At 48.7% G+C, this 26064-nt stretch overlaps 1 protein-coding gene across 4 annotated transcripts in view; it reads right to left on the bottom strand.

Moving 5' to 3' along the window:
* The window catches only part of ARHGAP22 (Rho GTPase activating protein 22), a 136542-nt gene extending 123201 nt beyond the window's left edge, over nucleotides 1–13341 (bottom strand). For all 4 annotated transcript variants that reach the window (XM_026481525.4, XM_026481527.4, XM_026481526.4 and 1 more), the window contains exon 1: nucleotides 12934–13341. In XM_026481525.4, the coding sequence (XP_026337310.1) occupies nucleotides 12934–12967 (34 nt within the window). In that variant the 5' untranslated portion in view covers nucleotides 12968–13341. The remainder of the gene's footprint in view (nucleotides 1–12933) is intronic.
* Nucleotides 13342–26064: the final 12723 nt, after the last annotated feature.

The following is a 26064-nucleotide window of genomic DNA, read 5'->3' as shown; positions in this document are numbered from 1 at the left end:
AGTCACCTTCCATCCATTATGCTGCCGCCATGATTGGCACACATCTCTGTGCTGTATTGATCTGTGAGCTTCTTATGACCAGGGAAGGTGCCCTCCCCGTGCCTGGATCCCCACACTGCAGCACAGAGCCTCTCGACACATGCTTGCTGAGTGAATGAATGAACATGAGATGGGAATCCTCAAGTTCCAAGAAGATGGGAAAGATCAAATCCAAGAGACCTCGTGTGTCTGTAGATGATCTTCTTGGTTTGGAAGAAATCTGCCAACAGGATTTCTCCTACCCTGGGCCTGTTTTCATCCAATTATAAAGTTAAAGGACACGAGATCATTGATTCCAGTCCCGTAACAGGAGAAGTGGCAAGCAAGGAGACAAAGCTCAGAACCGAACCATTGTCTTCCTACTTTTCCTAGTTTGGCGGTTGGTCTGGAGAGGTTGTGTGAGGTCACAGAAGGGGCACAGAATTTGGAGGCCTGAGGCCTGTTGGCCTCTTCGAATCCCATATTTCCATATAAAATGGGAGCAAAATACAAATCCTATCCACCTCTTAGACTTTGGTGAGGACGAAATGAAGGGTATTTTGAAAGTACTCTGGAAAGGAAGAGGCGCTGAGTGATTGGTGGTTAGTAGTGGTTTTAATTACCAATGACTGAGCCCTTTGGAAGCCTCTCCTGTCTCTGCACCTTGTCCCAGAGCAGCTGGCCCCAACCTCGCTACCTCTAGTTCTGTTAAGATCAGCAGGCCATTCACCAGAAGCCTGGGATCAGTGGAGTCAATGTTTTTCGGTATCGATTATAAATTTCATTTCTGTCTGCCTACAAGCCATTAGCTTAGATCAATACATTCTCTACCCTTGGTTAAGTAATCATTGAGGCTGTTGATGATTTCAGCAGAGTAAGGGCATGTCCCTGGCTGTCTTGGGAGGGGAGTCCAAGGCAGTCTTCTGGCCCAGGCCTACCTAACCCAGTTCGGGCCTGTCTTGCAAACAAATCATTTATTCCCACCTTCAGTCAGTAAGGTCAGGAACAGCTCTCTATTCTCTGGGGTCAGAAGTCCACCCTGGAGCTCCTCTGGGCCAGCATCTGGTAGTGTCCTGTGTCCAGAGTGCTGGTGTTACGAACTTTGGGCGTCTTCTACAGGTGAAGACCTCAGCTTTCCCATCAGCTGGGATCTGGGAGGAGAGGCAGGAGAAAGCAGGCTTGGGTTCACAGTGCATCTCTCTAGAACACACTGTGGGGGCTGGAGTAGTGTCCAGAAGCAGGGGAACTGAGCTGGGAGCAGCTGAGAGCTCTGAGTAGATGTGCTCTGCACCACAGCCCCGCTATCCCCTCACTCTGTACGCAACTGGCAGGTGGGAAACGCCATTGCTCCCAGAGCATTTATTGGACGCTGGCTCTCTCCCTGCCTGCAGCCACTCCCTGCAGACACACTGGCCGCACTGCAGCGAGTACCAGTGTCTAACGCTCCATCCAGCCACGTCACTCCCTTGTTTAAAGCCCTACCTGGATGCGATACGGGTCTTTCCCGGGCTACATCACCATTTTCCCCCTGCCTTTCTGCACTGCCGCCATACCCAGGGGCTCACAGCTTGGCCAGCACATGCACCCCTGGTCTTAACATATGAGGCTTTCTCTGCCTGAGAAAGCTTTCCTTTCCTGCTGCCCAGACAGATCCCTACTGCATAAATAAGCAAGCGCACAATAGCATTCGAGAGCCTTTGGGTTTTGAATCCGGGTGGGTACCCTTCCTGGCTGCAAGGTCTTTTAGCTCTCTGGGACTCAGTTTCCTCATCTGAAAAATGGGGCAATGGTGGTCTCTAACTAGGGGTCTTCTGAAGATGAAAGGAGATTTCACACATGGTAGTTGTCACAGGACATAGAAATAGAAACTCCAACAAGGCACGGAGACTCAAGAGATGTGACAATTTAAACGAGGGCCAGACCAAGAAGCACACTTTCAAAGAGGTGAGCGAAAATCAGCTCTGCAGCCCTGGGATGGATGCTGAAATATTGAAGTGGCCATGCATTTTGCAAACGAAAGTGACTCTAGGGCAAGTCATCACCCAAGAGCGGCCAGAGTTGTCACAGGGCCTTACCCAGGCAGGGCCAGAGGCAGGCCTGGCCCCCCAGTATGGTGGTGGGCACAAAGAAAGTTGCTTCATGAGTTGTGCTTGTTCTAAAACATGGTTACATAAGGTCAATAGACATGAGCGATGGTTATTGCTATTATTAAATATTTGGTCAGAGCACAAGGTTAAATCTATGTGTGACGCCTAATGCAAGCAGGGAGAAGAAGGGAGCCGAGTGTGCGGTATTCCAGCTGGCTAATTATGTCGGAAATACGGCAAGTTGAAATAAAAAAGCAGCCAAGGCTGGGATTCCTCAGCACCAGCAGGCGTGGAGGGGGCCGGGCCCGCCTGCACCCACCACACACCTTGGCACCCTTGCCAGCCCTGCCGCACCCACTGGTGAGGGCACATCTCAGGATACCCACTCTCCTCTTCCCATCTAACCTGGAGTCCTTCCTTTTTTTTACTAGCCTGCTGCTCAGCCAGGGGGCCTTTCAGCGGAACAAATCTGAGACACACCAGGACAGAGTGGGTGGCACGACCCCGTCTTCTGTTTTTGTCCCTGCACCTGGCGACAGTGCAGTGGATACCATGGAAACAGGTGCTTCCAAGGGATCAGATAGCCTGGCTTCGCTGGGGCCCGAGTTGCTCGGTGACACCATCCGGCGCCCACCTCTGGACAGGCCTATATTTGGGGAAGGAAGCTTCTTGAGCTTCAGAGTTCCGTGGCTAAGCTGCTTTTGATTTTATTAGTGGTGTGATTTTGAGCATTTTAAATTATCTTGCTTCCATTTTCTCCCTTGACTCATACGGCTGATGCTGAATGCTCAGGAGATATTTTCTGACTTTCCTTCCTTCCTTCCCTAGAGGAGAAAGTGCAAAGGCTCTCTGTGGCCTTTGATGTGTTAGTAATGAGAGAGTCATATCCTACGATTCCGTTTATATGAAATTTAAGAATAGGCAGAACCACTATACCACGATTTCTATCCATGGTGATAGAAATCAGAAGAGTGTCTGGCTGGCTGGCTGTGAGGAGAGTGAGGAGGCATGGGGAAAAAGAGGAAGGAACTGTCTGGGGTTAAAGGAAAGGCTCTGTGTCTTGACCTGGGTGGTGGTCAGAGATATACACTTAAGATCTGCATATGTTACTGTATGTAAATTATGCTTCAATTTTAAAAATGAGGAAAATATTAGAAATGAATCATGAAAATCCTAGAATAAACAGTATTAAAAAAATCAGGCTGCAATGCACTTTGAGGCCACTGTTGTCCAAAGATCCTCAAGCTGGAAATTTTATTTCCTCTGACCAGGTCCTTGGGGCTTGTCCTAGACATTTGGTTCATCTGAGTGCCTCTGCAATTTCGTTTCATTTGTTTCTTTAAAAAGATTTTATATTTATTTGAGAGCGAGAGAGAGCAAGCACGAGTGGCAGGGAGGGGCAGAAGGAGAGGGAGAAGCAGGCTCCCCACTGAGCAGGGAGCCCAACAAGGGGTTTGATCCAGGACTCGGGGATCATGACCTGAGCTGAAGGCAGATGCTTAACTGACTGAGCCACCCAGATGCCCCCTTCATTTCATTTCTGAGCAAACTTCTGGGAGGAGAGATAGGAGAGAGCTCAGTCTTCTGTGCAGGGGGAGAAGACCCCGTTAGTGTAGAGAACGTCTAGGCTTGGGCACTTGAACCCTCGGGAAAGGTGACAGGCCTGAGCAGTGGTGCCAGGGCCTGGCCTGGAATAAGGAGACCACTGGGTCAGTCTCTCGTGGCCTTCCTTCTGCTCCAAAAGCTGCTGTCTATGAGGCCTCTAGTCCCTACCTGGCCTCTGGGCCAGACCCTGGTTCCACTCTCCAGAAACTGTTCTCCTAGACCACCTCCCTGACCCCTCTCCCAGCCCTTGATCCTTTCTCTGAGTCTCAGGCAAAGCCAGATATGTCCCTTAAGTAGGCTACTGTCCCTTGGCCGTCCCACTCTCAGGGCCATGGAGGTGTTCTGCCTTAGGGAGCCATCAGCGGACAAGCCTGGGCAAGGGGCAGCATGGAGTCACCACAGGCATATCCTGGAAGGCCACACTGTTCAGAACCAAGCAATCAGAGGAGGTCTGTGAACTCCAGGGTCGTCCCTTAAGAGCGGTCCTCCAGTTTGAACTGGTATGAGGTTATCTGATCTCTGGGCTATCACCCCTCAACCACGTCTCAAGTAGTCCTACAAGCCTTGGTGTGAAACCTGGCTGTCTCCTGTTCTTCTGTGACTCTCCAGTCCTCAACCCCCAGAGGCAGACACATTGATCCTTTTTAGTTTGGTCCTTTTGATATTTATCTCTACATTTCTAACAGTAATCATTTACTGTCACTCCCCCCCCCTTGACCCCCCCCCCCCATTTAGTTAATGAACACACCCATCACATCACATATTTATCTTTTTTGTGTGGGGAAGTACACGTCAGTTCTACTCTGCTAGCAAATCTCACTTACACGATACAGTGTCACCGACTATGTCACTGTGTTTTACATCAGATCCTCAGACCTTGTCCGTCTTAGAGCTGAAAGTTCGTGCCCTTTTACTAAACTCTCCCTACTCACCCCTCCACCCCCTCCCATCTCTGGCAACCACTTTTCTACTCTCTGTTTCTATGAGTTTGCCTTTTTTGTTCTACATATAAGTGATACCATGCAGCAGTATCTGTCCTTCTCTGTCTGGCTTCACTTAGCATAAGGCTCTCAAGATCAGTCCACGTGGTCACAAACGGCAGGATTTCTTTCTCATGGCTGAATAGCAGTCCATTGTATCTATCCGTACACCACAACCTCTTTGTCCAATAATTCTCTGATGGACACTCGGGTTGTTTCCATGTCTTGGCTGTTGTGAATAAGGCTGCAATGAACATAGGAGGGCAGAGATCCCTGAGATCCTGTTTTCATTTCCTTTGGCTGTAGGCCCAGAAGTGGGGTTGCCGGACCCCACGGTAGTTCTAGATTTAATTTTTGGAGGAAGCTCCATACTGTGTCCCATAGTGGCTGTACCAATTTACATTCCCAACAACAGGATGCCAGGGTTCCCTCTTCCCCACAGCCTCACTGGAGACAACACATCCTTGTCATCTCTTGGGTTTTTTGCTTGTTTATTTTACGATAGCCTTTCTAACAGGTATGAGGGGGTATCTCTTGTGGTTTTGATCTGCACTTTCCTGACATTAGTTATGCTGAACACCTTTTCGTGTAATTGTTGGCGACTGCATGTCTTAAAAATGTCTATATTTCAGTTCCCCTGCCCATTTTTAAACAGAATTGTTTGGATTTTATTTTATTTTATGCTTTGCTATTAAGTTGTGTGAGTTCTTTATATATTTTGGATATTGAGCCCTTATCAGATATATGATTTGCAAATAGTTTCTCCCATTTTCATTTTGTTGATGGTTTCTTTTGCTGTGCAGAAGCTGTTATGTTTGATGTGGTCCCGTATTTATTTATTTATTTATTTATTTATTTATTTATTTATTGTTGCCTTTGCTTTTGGTGTCAAATTCAAAAAAAATCATCACCAAAACCAACGTCAAGGAGCTTGCCACCTATGTTTTCTTCTAGGAGTTTTATGGTTTCAGGTCTTACTTAGTCTTTAATCCATTTCAAGTTGACTTTTCTATATGGTATAAGATAATGGTCCAGTTTTATTCTTTTGCATGTGACTGTCCAGTTTTTCCCAACACCATTTATTGAAGAGACTATCCTTTCCCCATCATATATTCTTGGCTCCTCTGTCATAAATCAACTGGCATATATGCTTGGGTTTATTTCTGGGCTCTCTATCCTGTTCCATTGACCTATGTGTTTGTTTTTATGCCAAATCACTTCTCGATTTTTCTTTTTTAAGTATTATTTGTTGACTTCTCACTATGGAAAGTGAGGATTTTATTTCTCTCCCTCCCCTCGCCCCACCACACATAAGCATCCACTCCATCCTCCCAACATAGTTGTATTATAATTTTGGTTTGCTCAACACGACACATTTGCATTCTTAATTTGCACTATGTAACTGCTAGTCCCAACGGAGCTATGCAGTATACTATAATAATTTTTCCTTTCGTGCATCACTTTTGCTTTCCCTGGAGTTCATAACGGTCTTGTTTTTTTCCATTTGCTTAGTTTTCTACTACAAATTAATCATTCAACCTTAAATATTCCAACGGTTGTCTAAATTTAATCTCCATGTGTTCAAATGCAGTGGGCATCTTCTTAAAAATATCACCACAACACCAAAAACACCACCACACCAAAAAAGCATATAATCTAATTAAAAATGGGCAGAAGGCATGAATATGTTTTCAGAGAAGACATCCAGATGGCCAACAGACACATGAAAAGATGCTCAACATCGCTGATCGTCAGGGAAATGCAAATCAAAACCACAATGTGCTATCACCTCACACCTGTCAGAATGGATAAAATCAAAAACACAAGAAACAAGTGTTGGTGAGGATGTGGAGAGAAAGGAACCCTCGTGCACTGTTGGTGGGAACGCAAACTGGTGCAGCCACTGGGGAAAACAGTACAGAGTTTCCTCAAAATTTTAAAAATAGTGTTACCGTATGATCCAGTAATTCTACTACTGGGTATTTATCCAAAGAAAGTAAAAATACTAATTTGAAAAGATATGCGCACCCCTATGCTTATTGCAGCCTTATTCACAATGGCCAAGATACACAAGCAACCCAAGTGTCCATCAACAGATGAATGGAAAAGAAGATGTGACATATATACAACGGAATGTTACTCAGCCATAAAAAAGAATGAAGTCTTGCCATTTGCAACAACATGGATGGATCTAGAGGGTATAATGCTAAGTGAAATAAGTCAGTCAGAGAAAAACGAATACCATGATTTCACTCATATGTGGAACTTAAGAAACAAAACAAATGAACAAAGAAAAAAGAGACAAACAAAAAAACCCAGACTCTTAACTAGAGAGAACAAACTGGTAGTTGCCAGAGGGGAGGTGAGAAGAAAGATGAGCGAAATAGGTAATGGGGACTAAGAGAACACTTATGGAAGGGCACTGAGTGATAGATAGGATTGTTGAATCACTACTTGCACACCTGAAACTAATATAATACAGTATGTTAATTTAAAAAATTAAAAGAATTAAAAATTAAATAAAAATAAAAATAAACCACTGCATCTTATAACTCAAAGGATCTACAGCCCCCCTGGGGACATGCAGGGCTACCGTCAGTGGTCTTTGGCTGGTGTGGATCCCTGCATTGGGTCAGGGAGAGAGCTCAGAAGCCTCAGCATGGGACAGACATGAATAGGAATGCTGCCACTTGTTGGCAGGGCCCCCATGATTCTCTTTCCACATCTGTAACATGGGAGCACTGATGCCTCATCACAGTGTAGTTACGAGGATTCATGAAGTAACACAGACTCCTTGAGCGTGGAGGACACGTGATAAATGATGGCTTACTTTCCTGTGGGGAAAATCAAGAACAATGAGGCCACTCTAAGTACTTCATCTCCTGGCGCTTGCTCTCTCTCCATCCCCAAGTACTGACCAGGCTCCGCCCATACATCCAGGCTTCCAAGACACTGACACTCGGGCTAAGAGAGGTAGCTAGAGCTGCTGTAGCGCGGCTCATTCGTTTCATGATTTCCTCTAAAGGAAGGAACCTCCTTAATAACGACATCAATTTATTTTGAAATATTCTAAACAAAGGCAGAAACCCTGAAAGAAAATATGGATAGAACAGCAACATGAAAATTAAAAACTGATGTACATCTGGGGGAAAAAAACCCTAAAATAAAAGTAAAAGGCAAGCAACAAATTGGGAAAATATTTGCAATATATAAGTCAGTCAAGGGGGGTGCTGACTTTCCTGAGGACCTGGACCAGTCAGAGCAGAGACAGTGCCTCAGCCTCCCAGGCTAATGTTTTCCCTACCGTTCATTCATTCATTCATTCATTCATTCATTCAAAATGTATGTATTGAATTCCTTTAGGTGCCTGGCATTGAAGTATAATGATATTCAAAGCCGGAAATGGTTTCTGCCTCCATGGAACTCAGTCCAGTGGAGTGACAGATATCCATCGGATAATTCCATTTGGGAGTGCACAACTATAATCCAAGGTAAATGCTGTAAAGAAAGGAGGGGCGCCTGGGTGGCACAGCGGTTAAGCGTCTGCCTTCAGCTCAGGGCGTGATCCTGGCGTTACGGGATCGAGTCCCACATCAGGCTCTTCTGCTATGAGCCTGCTTCTTCCTCTCCCACTCCCCCTGCTTGTGTTCCCTCTCTCGCTGGCTGTCTCTCTCTGTCGAATAAATAAATAAAATCTTTAAAAAAAAAAAAAAAAAAAGAAAGGAGAGCTTACACCAGAGGACCTAGCTTAGATTGGTGCGTGTGGATGTCCCTGGCTGGTGACACTTGAACTGAGAGCCGGAGGGTGAGGAGGAGTCAAGGAATGTATGTGTAGGGGGAGGGGGACAGGGAAAGAGAGAGACAGAGAGACAGAGAGAAGGGAGAGACATTCCAGGTAGGGAAAATGGTGAGCTAAGGCCCTGGGGTAGGAGGCCCATGGAACAGTTGGAGAACAGGAAGAAGGCCAGTGTGGCTGGAGCCTAAAGAGTGAGAGGAGGCTGGAGGGGTGCTCACTGGCTAGGTAAGGGGGCGTCTTGTGGACCATGGTAAGGCTTTGCCTTTTAACCCAAAGAGCAATGGGGAAGCCACTGAAGGATTCCACGTTGGGGAAGCCACTAGAGGTGAATGTATGGCTGCATTTACATATGAAGACAGCTCTGGCTTCAGAGTGGAGAATGGATGAGGGTGGGTGGGAGTGAGACAGTCTTATGGCCAAAGTCCAGGTGAGAGACGGTGATGGCTGGGGGTGGGTGATGGCATGAGGATAACTGACACAGGCAGAGTCAAGAGCTCTTTGGAAGATAAAGTGACAGGGCTGTCCCCCATCCCTCATCCTGTGGACTAGGGCAAGGCCAAAGCAATAAGCCTCAATCAAGACCGACAGAACATACCAGTCTCTGAAGACCTAAGTCCTAGTATAGTGGAATTTCAGAAAGGGGAACAATCTCGGCCAGCTGGGGCTGCATCAAGGTCAAGAATTTTGGGACTCAGTTCTGCTATCACTGGAGAGATAGGGAACCAGGTCTGGTTCTAACCAGGTGCACCCAGGGGCTCTGCCAGCAGAGGAGGGAGCGTGGAGGGCATAGGGTGGATGCACAGAATGTGGTAGCGGGCCTCAGGGTATGACATGAGCCTCCACTTCTCCTCCTCTCCTATTCCCAGGAGAGAAGGCACCTGCCTTATGTTTGTATTTTCTATCTTGAAAAATAAATCACAACTTTCACACTGCCACAAAGCACACAGACTTGCAACTTGCTCCTTTGTATATGTAATACATTCAAGGAGCTCTAGTGAATTTATCTTATTTTTCTTTTGGGAAAGTTGGCAAGAGTAGGGGTCAACTGTCTCTTCTAGTCCCACTCTGGGAATATGGAAATGGGAATCAGTGGAGGAAAAGCTTTCTGAGGCAAAGCGATAGGAAAGGGTCTCTGGAAGGGACCTCAGGAACCAGGTGGGAAGCAAGGAACCACATCTGGCTCCAAATAGCCCGGACTGGCTTCGACAGACCACGATTAGCTAGGCTGAGTCTGAACTGGTCTCAGCAAGCAATGGCCAGCTAAAATCACTTATCGTATTAATGGCCAGTGAATGCTGTTTTGAGCCAATCTGGACCACCGTCCCGAAATCAGTCTGAATTGTGTGATGCACTTAAACCAAGCACAATATTTGATTTCACCGGCCTATTCTGAGCCACTTCTAGCTAGTTTGGGTGCCTATTTTCTGAATTATCGTCTTCTTGTGTGTGTGTGTGTGTGTGTGTGTGTGTGTGTGTGTGTGTGTGTCTGTGTGTGTCTGTGTCCATGTGTGTATGTCTGTTTAAGTTGACACCTGTCTCTTTTGCCTCTAACTTCTTGGAAATTGAGAACGGTCAGGGCGTGACAATGAACAAACTTAGGTCTATATGCAGGTAAGTGACAACAGGGTTTTCCTTGGGAGGTTCTGGATCTGGACATCTCCCCCTCCTTCGGAAGGAGACCTGAGGACAGCTTTCAGGGTGCTGGCAGCCTTAGCATGCTCACTCAGGGCTGGCCTGGATGAGAGCCTGCCGGGAAGTTAACAGCCAACATGACTCGGAGGAAGGGTCCCTGGGAAGCCCCGATCTGCAGAGCAGCCTTTTGGCCAGATCCCAGAGGCTTCTGAGCTGGCTGAGGCTGATTTTGTGACCTATCTCAGAAAGCAACCCCAGTCTTTTTCATGCAACCCAGCATATCCACATAGTGGTGTAGCCTGGACATACATCTGGAATATGGATAGTCTGGAGCAGTCTGGACAAGGCAGTGTCTGGATACCAAGGGCTGTGATTAGCATCCTCTGACTTGCTGTGTTGGTAACACGCATCCTGCCCTGCCCCTACAAGGTTCAATGGGGGGTGAATTTTGGTGTGAGCTCTTCTTTCCACCACTTCTACCATAACCGTTACTTAAAGGCACACACACATGTGTGCACACCCACCCCCATGCCCACCCCCACACACGTGCACAGAATTTGGTCTGTATTTCTCCAGAAATGTCCCCAGGGTGAATTATTCCTTACCAAGCTGCAAGCGTGACCCTGCATGAGCCAATTCCTGACCTGGTCTCTAGCCTCATGCTGTGGCTGCTGCCCCTCCCTGCCCCCACCCCAGGCTCCTACTCCCCTGTGCCCCGCCCCTCCCACGGCACCTGCACACAGGCCGTTCCCCGCCTGCGACATGGCCTTGTCGTCCACCATTCTTCGCCTAGTTAGCTCCCTGTCATGTCCCAGCTCACAGCTCAAGGACCTCTTACTTCCTCCGGACGCTATGTTTGTAGTATAAGCTCCTAGAATGCTTCTTATCATAGTTTATGATCATACATTTTTGTGGGTAAGTGGTTAGCTGACGCACGGCCCCATAAACGTCATCTTTTAACATATCTTACCAGATAACAGCATCAAGTAGAGTGGTCCCCAACCTGAGCACTACAGACATGTGGGGCCAGATAATTCTGTGCTGTGGGGCCTGTCTTCTGCGTTGTAGGGTAGTTAGTAGTGCTCCTGGTCTCTCCCCACCAGAAGCCAGTAGCCCTTCATTTGGAACTACCAAAAATGTCTCCAGACAAGGCCAAAGGTCCACTGGTGAGCAGGGCAAAATCACTCCTGGCTGAGAACCACTGACCTAGGACAACTGCTTATAAGAAGTTTGGGATTTCAAAGGCTGGCTTCCTGAGAGCCCCTTTGCTGAAGCCTTGGTCTCTTTCTAGACGAGAACTATGCAACAGGCATATAATGTAAGCCACATATGTAATTGTAATTATCAATGTTCTAGTAGCTGCTTTAAAAGAAAGTAAAAAAAAAAAAAACAGGTGAAATTAAATTTAGTAATATATTTTATTTAACTTAACATATCCAAAATATTGTCATTTCAGCCTGTACTCAATATAATTATTAGTAAGATATTTTACATTCTTTTTTTCCACCAAGTCAACAAAATCTAGCGTGTATGTGTCTCAATTTGGACGAGCCACATGTCCAGGGCTCCACAGCCACATCTGGCCAGTAGCTAGTGCATTAGACAGGGCAGGGACATTTAGTTTTCTCAAAGGGCATGCATGGCCTGGCCCACCCCTTTAGGTGGTCACTAGTTGCACTCCTACCCCTCAGCAGAGCCATGCACAGCCCTCTTTTGCCCACCGGGGTCCACAGGTTATCATCCATTTGGAGCACCCCACAGAGGGGTCCCGACTGCCGTGACCACGCTTTGGAGGGCCAGCCCACCCTGCAGTCATCTGTTAGTAGCTAATGAGATGGGTGTGTTGCCTGTGAGTTCACAGGAGGCTGGAGGGTCCCTGTCACACACACACACCAGGCGAGATGCACTGTTTCCAAGCTCCCCAGGCAGATGTTCCATCCACCTCCAAGCTACCTGTCCTCATACTCATTGCTCAAAAGGGAAGCTCAGCCCTCTGTAAAGACTGGCCACATGAAAAGGCACATTCTGTTTTCTTACAAGACAGACATTCTTATCTAAAATGACAGTGGCCAAGAAGTTGCTGTCCCTAGCGAGATGCTGTCCCTCGTCCAGGGACTTGTCCTGAGTCTCCAGGCCACTCTGCAGGGACACAGTCTGGCTGGGGCACTAGCCCAGTCTCACTAGATCATCCTGCAAGTTTCTCCAAGCTCCCATCTCTGACTTGGCTCTCTGTGCCCTCCGCACCCTCACCTCCAGGCTGTGCAACTTCCGAGGACTTCTCCCCGGGGGAGCGCCTGCCTGCCTCTGGCCTGCCTGAGGAATCGCTTCCTGCAGCCCAGCCCTCGCAGTTCCCGAAGGCTCTAGAGAGCACCCTCCCAGGCCACAGCAATGAGGACTCTCACTTGGACCTGGCTGTCTCCAGAAGCCAGCACATGGCCCTCTCTGGTGAGGGCCACTTTTGTCTTGGCTGCTGGGGCAAATCATGAGCGTTGAGCACTTCCTTTGTAGCAAAGGAACAAAGTTTTCCCAAAGTTGTCACCTGGTCACTTTGAGCAACTCAGGAACACGGCAAAACACAGAATATGGGGTGAGGGTTGCACGAGGACTAGAGCACTAAAATGGCCCTTGCCCTTTCGTGTCTCAGGTCTGACCCCCACGGACCCAGGAGCCTCACTAGGCACCCATGTCGGTCAGGAGGATGCCTCTGGATTGCCTGCCTCATCTGACCCCTAGGGTGGCAGCCGGGTAAGTGTCTGCACGTGTTAGTCAAGAGACGCACACTGGGCCCAGATCCGCCCCAGGAAGTTGGACTTACCCCTCCTGGCTTGCCTGATCTTTGGGCTCAGCATATTCCAGAAGCCGCCAGGCCAGAGTCCTTGTGCCGATCATGCTGTCATCCACTTCCCTTTTCTCTTCCTCTGGCCCAACTGCCCCTCTAGCCCCGCTCGGGCCCCCATGCTGCTGGCTTTACGGGGCGAGGCTCCCTGGTCTCCCTCTCCTTGCTTCCGACCGCCGGCTTGCCTTGGACTACACAAACCTCAATGCATTATTTATCCATCCCAGAATTAATTCCCATCCACGCGAGCCAGTAAAAGGCTCCGTAGGGCTGCTGATCAATCACTGGGCCAGGGCGGGGCGGCCTGGCTGTCCCTCCGCCCCCGGGCGCGCGCGGCGCTACCCATCCCGGAGCCGCGGGCGCGTGGGGCTCTGCTCCCCGCGGGCGGGCGGGCGGGCAGACGGGCGGGTCCGCGAGGAGGGCGGTGCAGCCCCGGCCCCGCGACGCGGGCGGGTCTGATGGCTCCCGGCTCCTCCGGAGCGGATCCGCCCACTGCGCGGGGAGGGCCAGTCCGGCGCGCCCGCTACAGGCAAAGAGAGGCGGAAATCCACGGCGCCGCCCTCCTGTCCTGCCAAGCGCCCCCCTCCCCCCGGAGAGGGCTCTTGGGGAGAGAGGGGCGACCCCTCCGGGCCAAGGCCCCCTCCAGCGCACGTCCAATGGGACCCGCTTTGCCTGATGTCTCCGGCCAGGGGGGCCCAGGAGGCGGTTTCGGAGCTCACAGCTCAACTGTGAAAGACAGGTGTGTCTTCGAGGAGCTCGCAGCCTGGGCAGCGTTCAGATCCTCCGATCCCCCGGGGATGGGCCCAGCAAGCAGAGGGATGCCCCTTAGGGATGTTTCTGCTGCCTTCATAAGGTGACAGAAATCAGAATGCACGTAAAGCACTTAGATTAGGGCCCCGCACGCAGTAGAGTCTCAAACACTGTTCCCTGAGTAGTGAATCTGCTAATTGTCATGTTTCCATTTAATAGTAACATAACTCTAAAGAATGCATAGTGGGGCTTTTGGGGAGCTCAGCCCCAAGAGGCTAAAAATTGCCGGAGAAATGCAATCACAGTAATAGCCACCGTTCATTAGGTGCCTACTCTCTGTCTGGCATTAAGGCTCGTACTTTATGTTCCATATCTCATTTAATTCTCAAATTCTCCGAGGCAGGTGCTATTGTCATGACTTTTCAGATAAAGAATATAAGGCACAGAAATGTTAAATAACTTGCCCAAAGTCACACAATACTGTCAGGATGGGAATCTGAACCCCGGGGCGGTGTGTCTACAGCTGATGATTTTCTGTGATGCCAGTCTCTCTAAATTCCCAAATTCCAACCACTTCAGGTGAGCAGTTTTTGGCTTGAGAGTCCTCAGCGGACTTGCTGGATGGTGAGGACCAGCCTTGGTGCCCCTGAAATGACCCCACGTGCTGTGTTAGGCATTTGTGCCTAGGGCTGGGTCCTTCTGAGTCGGAGTGTGGTGTGGTCCGCTCAGCTGAAGATGAGGGATGTGAAAGATGACCTCTCTGTTTGGATGGCCATGCTCCCTCCCTGAACCTCACAGCGCCCCCATGTCCACTGATCCCCAAATGAAATATGAACGTGGAATCAACTTTGGCTGCTGGATGTCCAGAAGTTCTGGAGACTAGGGGTCTAGCCCCTGCAGCAATCCATGCTAGAGGACAGGGTCTGGCCTACAGAGAGGAGGGGAGAATTGGAGAGGTCAAGGACTCATCAGGATGTGGGGGTCCAATGGCCAGGTGGCAGGGAGAAAGCAGAGTCCCTGGAGACAGAGCTGTCTTACTCCGCACCCAGTCACTTTTTCTGGCCCCCAGCCACCCCTCAGGAGAGAGGAATCAGTAGTTTGAGATAATATTCAAGGCCTTTCATGGTACAGTTCACGGCTTCATCCATGACTTATCTCTTGCTAATGCTACACACGGCCATGTGCACATGCAGCCCATGTGCCCCCGGGCCTTTGCACCAGTGGTTCCCTCTCCCGGGAGTATCCTTTCCCACAGTTTCAGTTACATAAGCCTGATCATTCTAAGTCCCTGTGAAAGTCTCCTGATTCTACCACCAGAAGGAGCCATTAAGCACTTCCCCAGGGCTCCGAGCTGTGTCTCAGACTGCCCAACACCCCTCCTGCACTCCCAGTCCTCAGCCTCAGGCTGGACTCAGGCCACGAGCCATGTGAGGAATATTGGCTTGAGGGACAGATCCGAGAAACACCACTGAATGACCAAATTGCCCTCCTTTTCCTTTCAGGCCAGGTAGAGGCCGGGTCAGGCTGGGACACAGGCCACCCGGGAGGAGTGGGGAGGATACAGATCTGGAAAACCTCATGTTGACATCAGGGTCACAGGGTGAGGTCCCGTGGCCAGTGACAATGTCTTGAGCAATCCTGAAGCCCTGTGAGTAATGCAGCCTGAACCACGTCCTCCAAGCCAGAGGCAGGAAAATGCCCTGAAGACTTAGTTTGGGTCCACTCACACTTGTTTTGGTTAAGAAACCACCCCCGGGTGCTTTTCCTGTGCAGCTGTTTCCCCCAATGACATTGAGTCGCTGTGCTCCCCCGCCTGCTTTTCCTGGGATCAGTGTTGGAATCGGACAAAACCACGGAGGCTCTGGGCTCAAACCCAGAAGTAAAGCCGGGAAGAGGGCAAGATCTAGTCTGGACTCTGCACCTGAGAGCGATGGAGGATGGGGTTGTGGCGGGTGGGTGGGCAACGGAGCTCTTCCTTTTCCCTGCTCTAAGACCATGTTCTCCAGGACTTCTCTGGAGGAGGGGATCCACAGGGTCCAGCTGGAAGGGATGTTAGCACCCCTTCCTTCCTGAAGTTTACAAAGGAAAGATACAGGCCTCTCACAGAAGTAGAGGCAGAGAGGCGGCCCTCTCTCCAGGGCCCTGCCCCTGCCTGCTCGGCACTCCCCCAGCCCCAGCAGTGGTCCTGGGTCTCCCCCAGTTTCCTGCCTGGCATTTTCCGAGGCTGCTGTGGGCCAGACTTGGCCAGGCGCTGAAGGGTGAGTAGAGAAGTTTGGGAGGGCAGAACTCTCCGAAGGCGGCTGCTGGAACGCACACCTCTCAGTCAGGTGGTCACCCACCAACATCACGGGCCAGCACCAGCATGGCTTCAGGTCAGTGGCTCTCAACCTTGGCTGGATGTTGGGAAGTTTGAAAATTAATTTCTGTGTCCCATTGGCCATTGGGTCCTGTTGAGTCTGGCATGTGCACTGGTCATTGGGAGTTGTAAAAGCTCCTCCCATGATCCAGCATGTGGCCAGGGTTGAGAAGTACTACTTTAGAAGATAATTGCATATCCTTCAGCCTGGGGACACCAGAGGCAGTCTCTGTCTCCTGTCACCCCAAGAGAGTCTTCTTCTCAGACAGGGGCACATTTTGCCAATCAGTCTCCCAGTCAGAAAGCAGAAAGGGGCCCCCCCTCCCAAGTCTCAATGGGAGACTGCTCCATTCCACATGGAACCTCATGTACGGTTGTACAGCCTGTTCACTGTACAACGGTGTCCAGCAGAGGAGGGAGTAAGGCTGGGTTTGGGCTCTGCTGGCAAAGCTGTGTGTTCTAGCACTGTTAGAGGGGATCCGCTGCCAGGAGGGTGAGCCTTTCACTGTTTTTTACCAAGACTTCTTCTAGATAGCAGAAACCTGCTTCCCCATTCCAGAACGTGCAGAGGAGGCAGAGGGAGAAAACACTGCTACCCTGGGTCTGAGATGCCTGCACTGTGGTCACCAGCACCAGTGTCCCCTGACTTCCTGCTTCGACTGCTCTCTGTCCCTGTTGCCAGGAGGCTTTGGCTCCAGCCCTCTCGCGTGTCACGTCTGCCCATCCCAGTGGTGCGCTGGAACAGCTGGCCGGAACAGAAGCCAATGAGAGCTGATTGCTAAGTTTTCAGGAATTTTGCAATTTTAATGCAGGCATCATTGGAGATTAAATTTTATAAACTTACAGTGAAATAAATCAGATAAAAACAAACATACACAAATACATACCCAACACACACCACTTCCTAATTATTTTACTACATTTTAGTATTCTCTACATTCTTACAGTTATTTGCACTATAGTATCTGCGTGATAGTGAGAACACTCTCGTGAGGGCTGATTTTGTATGGCATCTTGACTGGGTCACGGGGTGCCCAGCCAGACATTTGGTCAAGCATTATTCCCGGTGTGTGCCTGTGAAGGTGTTTCTGGATGAAATTGGCATTTGAATCAGTAGACTGAATAAAGCATGTTGCCCTTCCTGATGTGGGTGGGCCGCATCCAATCAGTTGGGGGCCTGAAAAGAACAAAAAGGCTCACCTTCCCATGCATAGAAGGGAACTCATCCTGCCTGACTGCCTTGAGAGGGGACGTTGGTTTTTTTCCTGCCTTTGGAGTAGAACTGAAAATCGGCTCTTCCGCGGTCTTGAGCCTGCTGGCCTTTGAACTAGAACGACACTGAACCTCCTCAGTGTCCAGCTTGCCAACTGTCATCTTGGGACATTTCAGCCTCAATAACATACAGTATGTATGCATAAATATGTATATATTCTTATGACACTCTTGAGAGCTATGTAGCTCTCTTCCATTGGTTCTCTTTCTCTCAAGAACCCTAACTCATCTGCTTATTGGGCTGCACTCACACGTCTCTCAGCAGCGCCTTGTTCAGGGATCATGCTGGTACTTTGAAATGGATGGTAGTGGGAGTATTTACATCAAGAAAATTAGCACACGCTACCAATCCAGACTTAAGTGTTTTTTCCTTCCAGAGAGCCAGTCGTGAGGTGTTTGCCAGCCACCTCTGGCCATTCCCTACCCCGTCGACGCTGTGTGCCCCACCACTGTCGACTCCCTGCTGTGGGCAGAGGAGGCTAGCTCTGCACCGGATCTGCTCTCCCCTCCCTCCTGGGCATGGCCCGATGCTCTACATTTCCCAGGCTCCTTGAAGTTCCACGTGACCCTGTCCTGGCCATTGTTTCTGAGCAGACATGATGTGGCCGCTTCTGGGCCTGGCCCACAGGACCCCTCCCTCCAACACTGCTCCAGGCTTGTCTCCCTTTTCTGGGGCCACCTGGAAGGTCCATGCAGGGGGAGCAGAGGCCCTGCAGTCTGAGCCTCTGAGTGACTGAGGGAGGGCAAGCCCCACCGTCAACCTGGAAGCATCTCGGATGTCTATGAGAGGGAGGAGAGCCATTACCTAGTGGGTCCTCTTCATGACTCCAGCTAGCCTTTCCACCACATATACCCTCTGCCTGCCCTGCTTTGCCTCTCAGACTTCAATGCCTCCTTTTGGACCCTGTTTCAGTGTCCCCTCCCTGCTCGGTGGCCACGGTTAGTGTCCAGCACCTTTACTATCTCCCTCATCACCCATGCCTGAGGCCACAGGAACCTTCTAAAAGGCCTCTTGCCAGGGCTGGTGAAGACATGACCCATAATTTTAATATATACAATTTAAATTACCCATAATTATTACCCATAATCAACCCATAATTTAAAAATTAACCCATAATTTAAATATGATAACCCATAATTTAAATATAAACTATAAACAAAACTTAAGAGTATGTTGAATTTGAAGTGTTCTTTCTAGAGTTTTTAATTGCACGATTGTGTGGGATTCATCAAAGGTGAACTTTTCTGCCACTTTGGTGGCCTTGCCTTGCTGGTACTCTGAGCATATCCTTGGTTTTACCTGCGGGCACTTGGGTGCTGTGAGCTGCTCTGTCCCGGAGAGCAGGGCCTCTCTCCCTGCCCACTGTCCCAAGGTCCTGTGGCCTTAGGCTTAATGTCTGTCTCTGCTTTTGGCCCAATGCCTCCTTCAGATGCCTAGCTTGGCTTCTCATTTCAGTCTCATGCACACACCTCGGCGTATGGTACAGCCTCGCATACTAGCCCAGGCCCCCAGAATGGGTCTAGAGCCCTGGACTCCTACTTTTCTGGGTCTTTGGTTCTGGGTCTAGGCTCCTGGCCAGAAAGTCAGAAGGACAAAGATGCAGAATCCTGGATTGGGTATTGCAAAATCACCCAGACACGCCAGGCCAGAGCAAGAGGGTGGAGACCAGAACCTGGAGGCCTTGCTTGGAAAGCCCCTCCTTTATGACTTGTAGCCTCGGGCATGGTTTCTAGAGTTCTGCAGCCCTGGTGTCAGGGCAGAGGTGGCCCAGGGTCCCAAGCGGGTTCAGACACCACAGCCTTCTGCTCCAACCTCCACTGTCGTGCTTGTCACATGTCACCTTCTACTTTGGACAGGCTAATGTCCAAGCAGCTGATGTCGGGGGCGGGGGGCTTGCTGTGTGCGATGGATGAGTGATTGGTTACTGGCTGGGTTCTCTAGGGCAGATGCTGAGATGCGAGTTCTATTGGGAATGAACACCTGTTCAGGAGTGTGGTGGGAGGGGAGTGTTAGAGCACCAAGCGAACCAGACGGCGTCTCTGCCAGCACTCTGGGGAGCTCCAAAGCAGAGGGCCCAATAGGGGGTCTGGCTTTGGGTGGAGGTGGTCAGGCCTGTGTGCCGCTGCCTTTCCAGTCACTGGCTGGGGGTCTTCTCAAGAAGAGCATGACCTTGGCCATCATTGCTTGGCATAGTTGTTGGCTGGGGGCCCCCCAAGAACAGCAGGGACTTGGCTTGAAAGCTGAGGCTGACTCTAAAAGAGGTAATAGTCAGTGGCTCAGCCGATTCCTCTCCCTGCAGCTGGGCAGTTAGTCGTTTCTCGAAGGGGGCTCTGAGCGGCTACCACACAGGGGTTCTACGGAACTCAAAGGCCTCATTTTTAAGTCTCTGTAAAGGCTGCGTTCAGACACATACTACTTGCTTAAGAATCTTTATTTGGCCAACTGTCTGAACTCCCCATTTAATTGGGAAGCTTTCAGATAAAGATTTTATTGAGCTGCAAAGTCTCACTGAGGGTTTCTTAGAAGGGAAGCTTCTATTAAAGAGTGTGTGGAGCTGACAGTGGGACAGCCCTGCTGTGAGTATGTGGGGTCCCCCAGGGCACCAGCGGAGGGGCAGGAAGGACCCCAGACCACAGGCCTGACACCCTGGGCCAGGCAGGATCCCTTGCTGAGCTCCTGCTTTTGGCAGAGGCTGAGAGGAAAGAGGGAAATGTGGCCTCACTAGTGGGTTTCTGAGTCCTGGAAATAGAATGTACCGAGGTTCCAAGGAGCTGTCACCCTTCCCCTGAAGCAGCGGCGGGGGACCCAGTGGTGGGGCTACTGCCTGCCCAAGTTCAAATGGCAAAACCTGTCCTCGCTTGGATCCAGCGAGGAAGCAGGTCTGAAATGTTTTCCACTCCCCAAAGAGTCGGATTTTAGAAAGTGATGACTCACCACTTTAGTCAGTTTTGTATTATTGAAAAACAAGTCTGCTCCCTCGTGAAAACACCTGCTAGTTGTGGAATGGCCGGGTTTGGGATAGATGGGAAGAACGGAAATTTCCCAGAAGCCTTCTCTCTCAACTCACACCTCTCCCCAAGGTCAGGATTCCTTCCCTGCACAACCAGCCCTGCCCCTTGCTCCTCTCCTCTGGGCACCCTGGGCTCCCCTCCCCCTGACACATAACGTCCCTCTGCTCTTCTAGACATTTCCCCTCCTTTTGCATCTTTAATCCCTCCCTTGCTCACTGGCTCTTTTCTCCAAGTTGACAAAACCACTCAAGAGTCCCCTGCTCTCAAACTTACACCTTTTCTTTCCTTCATTTGTTATGGTGGAATGGAATTTATTTGGGGGCTGCCCAATATCCAGCCCCTTCCTATCGTGGTGGTGGGGGGGATATCTTCCACCATCTCCCTCTTTGGAAACCATAAGGAATGGATCTGCTACGGCCCTGCAGGCAGTCAGATGTGGCCAGGTGACAGAGGCTCAGCCCACCAGACGCCCCTGCCTGGTTTTTAATCTAATCTTGAACATCACAAAAAGTCGGACACACGATTAGAATGGACTTTCTAGCACCGGCAGCAGTGACAATGTCCTGCTGTGACAGTGGTGCCATCCCATATGGGGGAGCTATCAGGCAGGGGTGTCTCGACCATGCCATCCCGCGAGAAAAGAATCCTTATGCTTCTTTCTTTTAGGCCCTCTGGGGCCACCATCATTCTTGTCCATTTTTCAAGCCTAGTTCTTCAGCTCTCAAAAGATTTTGTAAATCTCCAATATACTTCTGATAAATTCCCCTTTCTGGCTTCAGCTGGTTTCGGGTGCCTTCCAGATTTCTAGCTGGGGCCCATATCATGCCTCTCAGCCCCTGTTTCCATATTCCTCTTCTCTCTCACTTCTTGATCCTCCTGAGTCAGCACAGATGGTGCATCTCCCGTGTGTCTGTTCTCTCACAGATGGTATTTCCTTCCTTATTACTCCAATTCTGCCACCAAGCTAATCATCGCACGTCTCAGACTGGAAACCACAGACTCTCCTTCCTAACCATGGCTGCCTGTTGCCATGTTTCCCGGGTGAGGCTCTTGTGGGTTATGACTGACAGTCATCGCAGCTCAACCAGAAGGGGCAGCTGGATGGGGTCTTCCCACTCTGACTGATACTTCTTTCCTTCCGGACTCTTTCCTCCTCATCTGTTCAAAATTCAGCTCCTGTCTGGGTGTGCACCTCTGCCCTTGTTAAGTATCTGGTACACACACCACCTTCCTTTAACCCACAGTGGGGGGACTTATTTAGCCTTTGAAAAAAAAAAATCCTGTCAACCAAGAGTTCGATATCTGATGAAATTATTCTTCCAAAATGAAGTAGCGATTAACACATTCCCAAATAAACAAAACTTGGGACAGCTAATTGCAAGCAGACCCACCCACCAAGAAATGTTAAAGGGAGTCCTTCAGGCTGAAATGAAAGGACACTAGACGGTAACTCAAATCCACGTGAAGAAATAAAGAACAGCAGTAAACTATAGAGGTAAATATTTAAGACAGGATTAATGTATTTTTTTGTAACTTCTCTTTTTTTCTTATCTGATTTAAAAGATAACTGCATCAAACAATAATGGTAAATATATGGTGAGGAATACCCACTGTATAAAGCACACAGTGTATGAAGATGTAACACGTGCATAAGTATGTGTGTGGGGATAGAGATATCTAAGACAAGGTTTTGTATAGTTGGTATTAATCCAAAGTAGATTGCTATAAATTAAGATGTAATCCCCAAGGCAACTGCTAAGAAAATAATCCAAAAATAGGTAGTAAAAGAAGGAACAACAAGGGAATTATGAGTATGTCAGAAAATATCTACTTAACACAAAAGAAGTTAGTAATTAAAGATCTGAGGAACAAAAAATGATATGTGACACAGAAAAAAGTAGCAAAGTAGCAAAAGCAAATCCTTCCTTATCAGTAATTACATTAAATATAAATGGGTTAAGCTCTCCAATTAAAAGGCTGAAGTGGAAGAATGGATTAAAAAGATACCAACAATATGCTGTCTAAAAAGACTTACAGTAGCCCCCTTTATCCATGGGGGAGAGGCTCCAAGACCCCGTGGATGCCTGAACCACAGATAGTACCAAACCCTATACATATTATGTTTTTTCCTATACCTGTATACCTCTGATAAAATTTAACTTTTAAATTAGGCACAGTAGGAGAGTACCAACACTTCATAAACAAAGAGAACAATTATAACAATATACTGTAATGAAAAATGTGGTCTCTCTCAAAATATCTTATTATACTGTATTTACCTTTCTTCTTGTGATGATGTGATAAAATACCCACGTAATGAGATGAAATGAGGTGAATGACATAGGCAATGTGAATAGGGTTAGGCTAGTATTGTCTTTCTGATGACACATCAGAAGGAGGATTATCTACTTCTAGCCCATGTTCGACCACAGGTAACTGACACTGGGGAAGTTGAAACCACAGGTAAGGAGGGACTACTGTACTTTAGATTCAAAGACACAAATAGGTTGAAAGTAAAAGGATTGAAAAAGATATCCCACACCAACAGTAACCAAAGGAGAGCTGGAGTGGGGTACTAAATTCAGACAAGATATAGTTTAAGACAACAATTACTATAAGGGAGAAAGAAGGACTATAAGTATTAATAAAAGAGTCAATATATCAAGAATATGTAACAATTATAAACATATATTCACCTAACAATAAAGCACCAAAGTTCATGAGGCAAAAACAGACTCAAGAGAGTAATAGTGCAACAACAGTAATTGGAAACTTTAATACCCCACTTGTAATAATGGATAGAACATCAATGAGGAAATAGAGGACTTGAAGAACACTGCAAACCACCTAGACCTAACAGATATTTATAGGACACTTTGCCCAAGAACAGCAGAATACATATTTTTCTCAAATGCACATGGAACACATTCTAGAACAGACCAAATGCTAGACCACATAACAAGTTTCAATAGATTTAAAAGGATATCTGCTCTCACCACTTCTAGTCCACATTGTACTGGAGGTTCTAGCCAGGCAGTTAGGGAAGAAAAAGAAATAAAAGTATCCAGATTAGGAAAGAAGTAAAACTATCTCTGTTCACAGATGACATGACCTTGTACATTGAAATTTTTAATGAATCTGCTCAAAAACTATTAGCATTAGTAGATGAGACCAGCAAGACTGAAGGTTAACAAGATCAATATACAAAAATCAATTGTATTTTTACATACTTGCTGTGAACAATCTAAGAATGAAGTCAGAAAAGAAAATTATTCCATTCATGATAGCATTAAATAGAATAAAATATACAGGGATAAATTTAATAAGACAAATGCAAAACTTATTCTCAGAAAACTAGAAAACACTGTTGAAAGGAATTTAGCTGAAAACATCTAAATAAATGGAAAAACATCCTATGTTCAATGACTGGAAGACTTAACATTAAGACGGCAACACCCCCCAAGTGATCTACGGATTTAACACAATCCCAGATGACTTCTTTGTAGAGATTGACAAGCTGATTCTAAAGCTTATATGGAATTGCAAGGCACACAGAATAGCCCAAACATGTGTCCGACATCAAGCCCCAGTGCAGTGGTGATTTTGGCCACAGCACAGGGAGATGCGTTTGTCATGGTTGCTGACTTCGATGTGAAAGTTGGTCCTAAATGTCTTTGTCTACAGGCAAAAGGGTGGCTCCCTACTCTGTATCCTACCCACTTTGTTCCTTACCTCTGCGAGGGAAGCAACACTCCTTTTCTCCACCCACAGCCTCCGACTCATCCATCTTCCCACCCAAGAGGTAGGCTCATCCTACAGGATGGCTTCCAAGGGGGACAAGGTGGCTCTTTGGGAGCACTGGAGGCTGAGAATTGAGCAGGAGGATTGGAATGATCTAGGCCAGGGATGACTAAGGCTCCAACTAAAGTAAACTGGAAATGGTTGCAGTGGCCAGCTGAAAACAGCTCTCACAGTGGGGAGCCAAGAGGATGAAGAACAAGAGACCAGAGTCTGACTCCTGGCTCCACCACCCTTGATCTGAGTTACTTGGAGCAAGTCCCTTAACTTCTCTGTGCCTGTTCCTTCACCCATCAAACGGAGACGATCATTTCTTTTCTGCCCATCCCAAATGGGCCATACTAAGGTAGGAAGGCTGTGTATGTGGAAGCTCTTTGCAAACTGCCGAACACTATATAAGGACATGTACGAGAGTGTGTATAAGCCTACAACTCTGTGGCCCACGATGAGCAAGAACCAGCTGTGCGCTGACAACCCAGTAAACTCTGAGAAGAACCACTCCTGGTTCATCCTTCCCCAAGATTTTGGCCCCGAGAGCTGGATTCGTATCCCACAATATGACATATGCTCAGTAACAGCCACCATGATATCTCTGCTCTTACCGATGAAGGTAACACACTTATTTGCACTGCACGTTAAAAGCGTTTGCTCACTAGCTTGCGGTTTGCTCTGACGTCTTTGGCATGTGAGTCTTGTGTTTTGGTCAATAATTTCAAGCCTTCCCAAACGTGGCTTCTCTGTTTACAGCTCTGCGTAACTCAGCAGGCAGTCTCTTGATATAAATACAACAGGGAGCGGAGGGGGGAGGTGACTTCAGAGGAAGTGAGCTGGTGGGGACACTCACTGTGCCCGCTTACGGCGTGCCACCGCTCTAGTTTGGCACACACCACATACCAACGCCGAGCGCTCGCTGCCCCGTCAGCCCTCTGCACACCCAATGCTCTGATGAGCTTCTATCATCTGATTAGCTTTTTCCGTTCTTGGTTTCTGTTTGCCAGGTTATGGGAGGCAGTGCGATATCACGGACAGAGCCTGGGCTTTGGGATCAAAATCTGGCCCCACCATGCACTGGCTGAATGGATTGAGCAAGCCCCTTCATCTCTCGGTAGCTTAGTCACCTCAGCTGCAAAATGGTGGTGGCGACTGCCACCTCCCCGGCCAGGGTGGTGATGGAGATGAAGTGAGACCAGGGTTTAAAGCAGGGAGCATATGCTTGGAACACATTTGACCCTCCGTAACACGTAGGTATGTGGCTTCCTTTATGTCGGTTATGAAACAGGTAACCTGACAAGCAGGGCTGCTGCTTTTAAGAGCCTATAATCTTGTGAAAGGGGGAGGCAGATACGAAACTGCTAACCCTCACACATGCACTCACATGTGCACACACTCACATGCACACACACATGTGCACACACACGCACGCACCCTCACAGTCTTACATACACACCCTCACACTCACATGCATACACACATTCTGTCCCAGGCACATGATCATGCTCCGGTTCAGACACAGTCGCACACTTCCCTTTGAACTCGGCTTCACCACCCACGCATGCGTGTGTACATACAGCCTGACACATACCCACAGGCTCACCCTCACACAGGTGTGCTCACCGTCATGAAGTCACATGTTGTGACGGCCCTGGAAAACACTCTAGCCCTGCTGTCCATGAGCCCCACTCCTCTGTCACCATCTGCTGCTGCCCAGTGTGGGGATCTGTGCTGACTTGGGGGGTGGGCTCCCCATCACCAGACGGTGGCATGGCTCCCTGGCCTTCCTCATGCTCAGGGCTTATTCTCAGAAAATATTGACTTTAGGGGGCGCCTGGGTGGCACAGCGGTTAAGCGTCTGCCTTCGGCTCAGGGCGTGATCCTGGCATTATGGGATCGAGCCCCACATCAGGCTCCTCTGCCCTGAGCCT

The sequence above is a fragment of the Ursus arctos genome, unplaced genomic scaffold, assembly GCF_023065955.2.
Source record: "Ursus arctos isolate Adak ecotype North America unplaced genomic scaffold, UrsArc2.0 scaffold_7, whole genome shotgun sequence".
NCBI lineage: Eukaryota > Metazoa > Chordata > Mammalia > Carnivora > Ursidae > Ursus > Ursus arctos.
The sequence above is the reverse complement of the archived record's forward strand: the minus strand, read 5'-3'. Positions and strand labels throughout refer to the sequence as shown.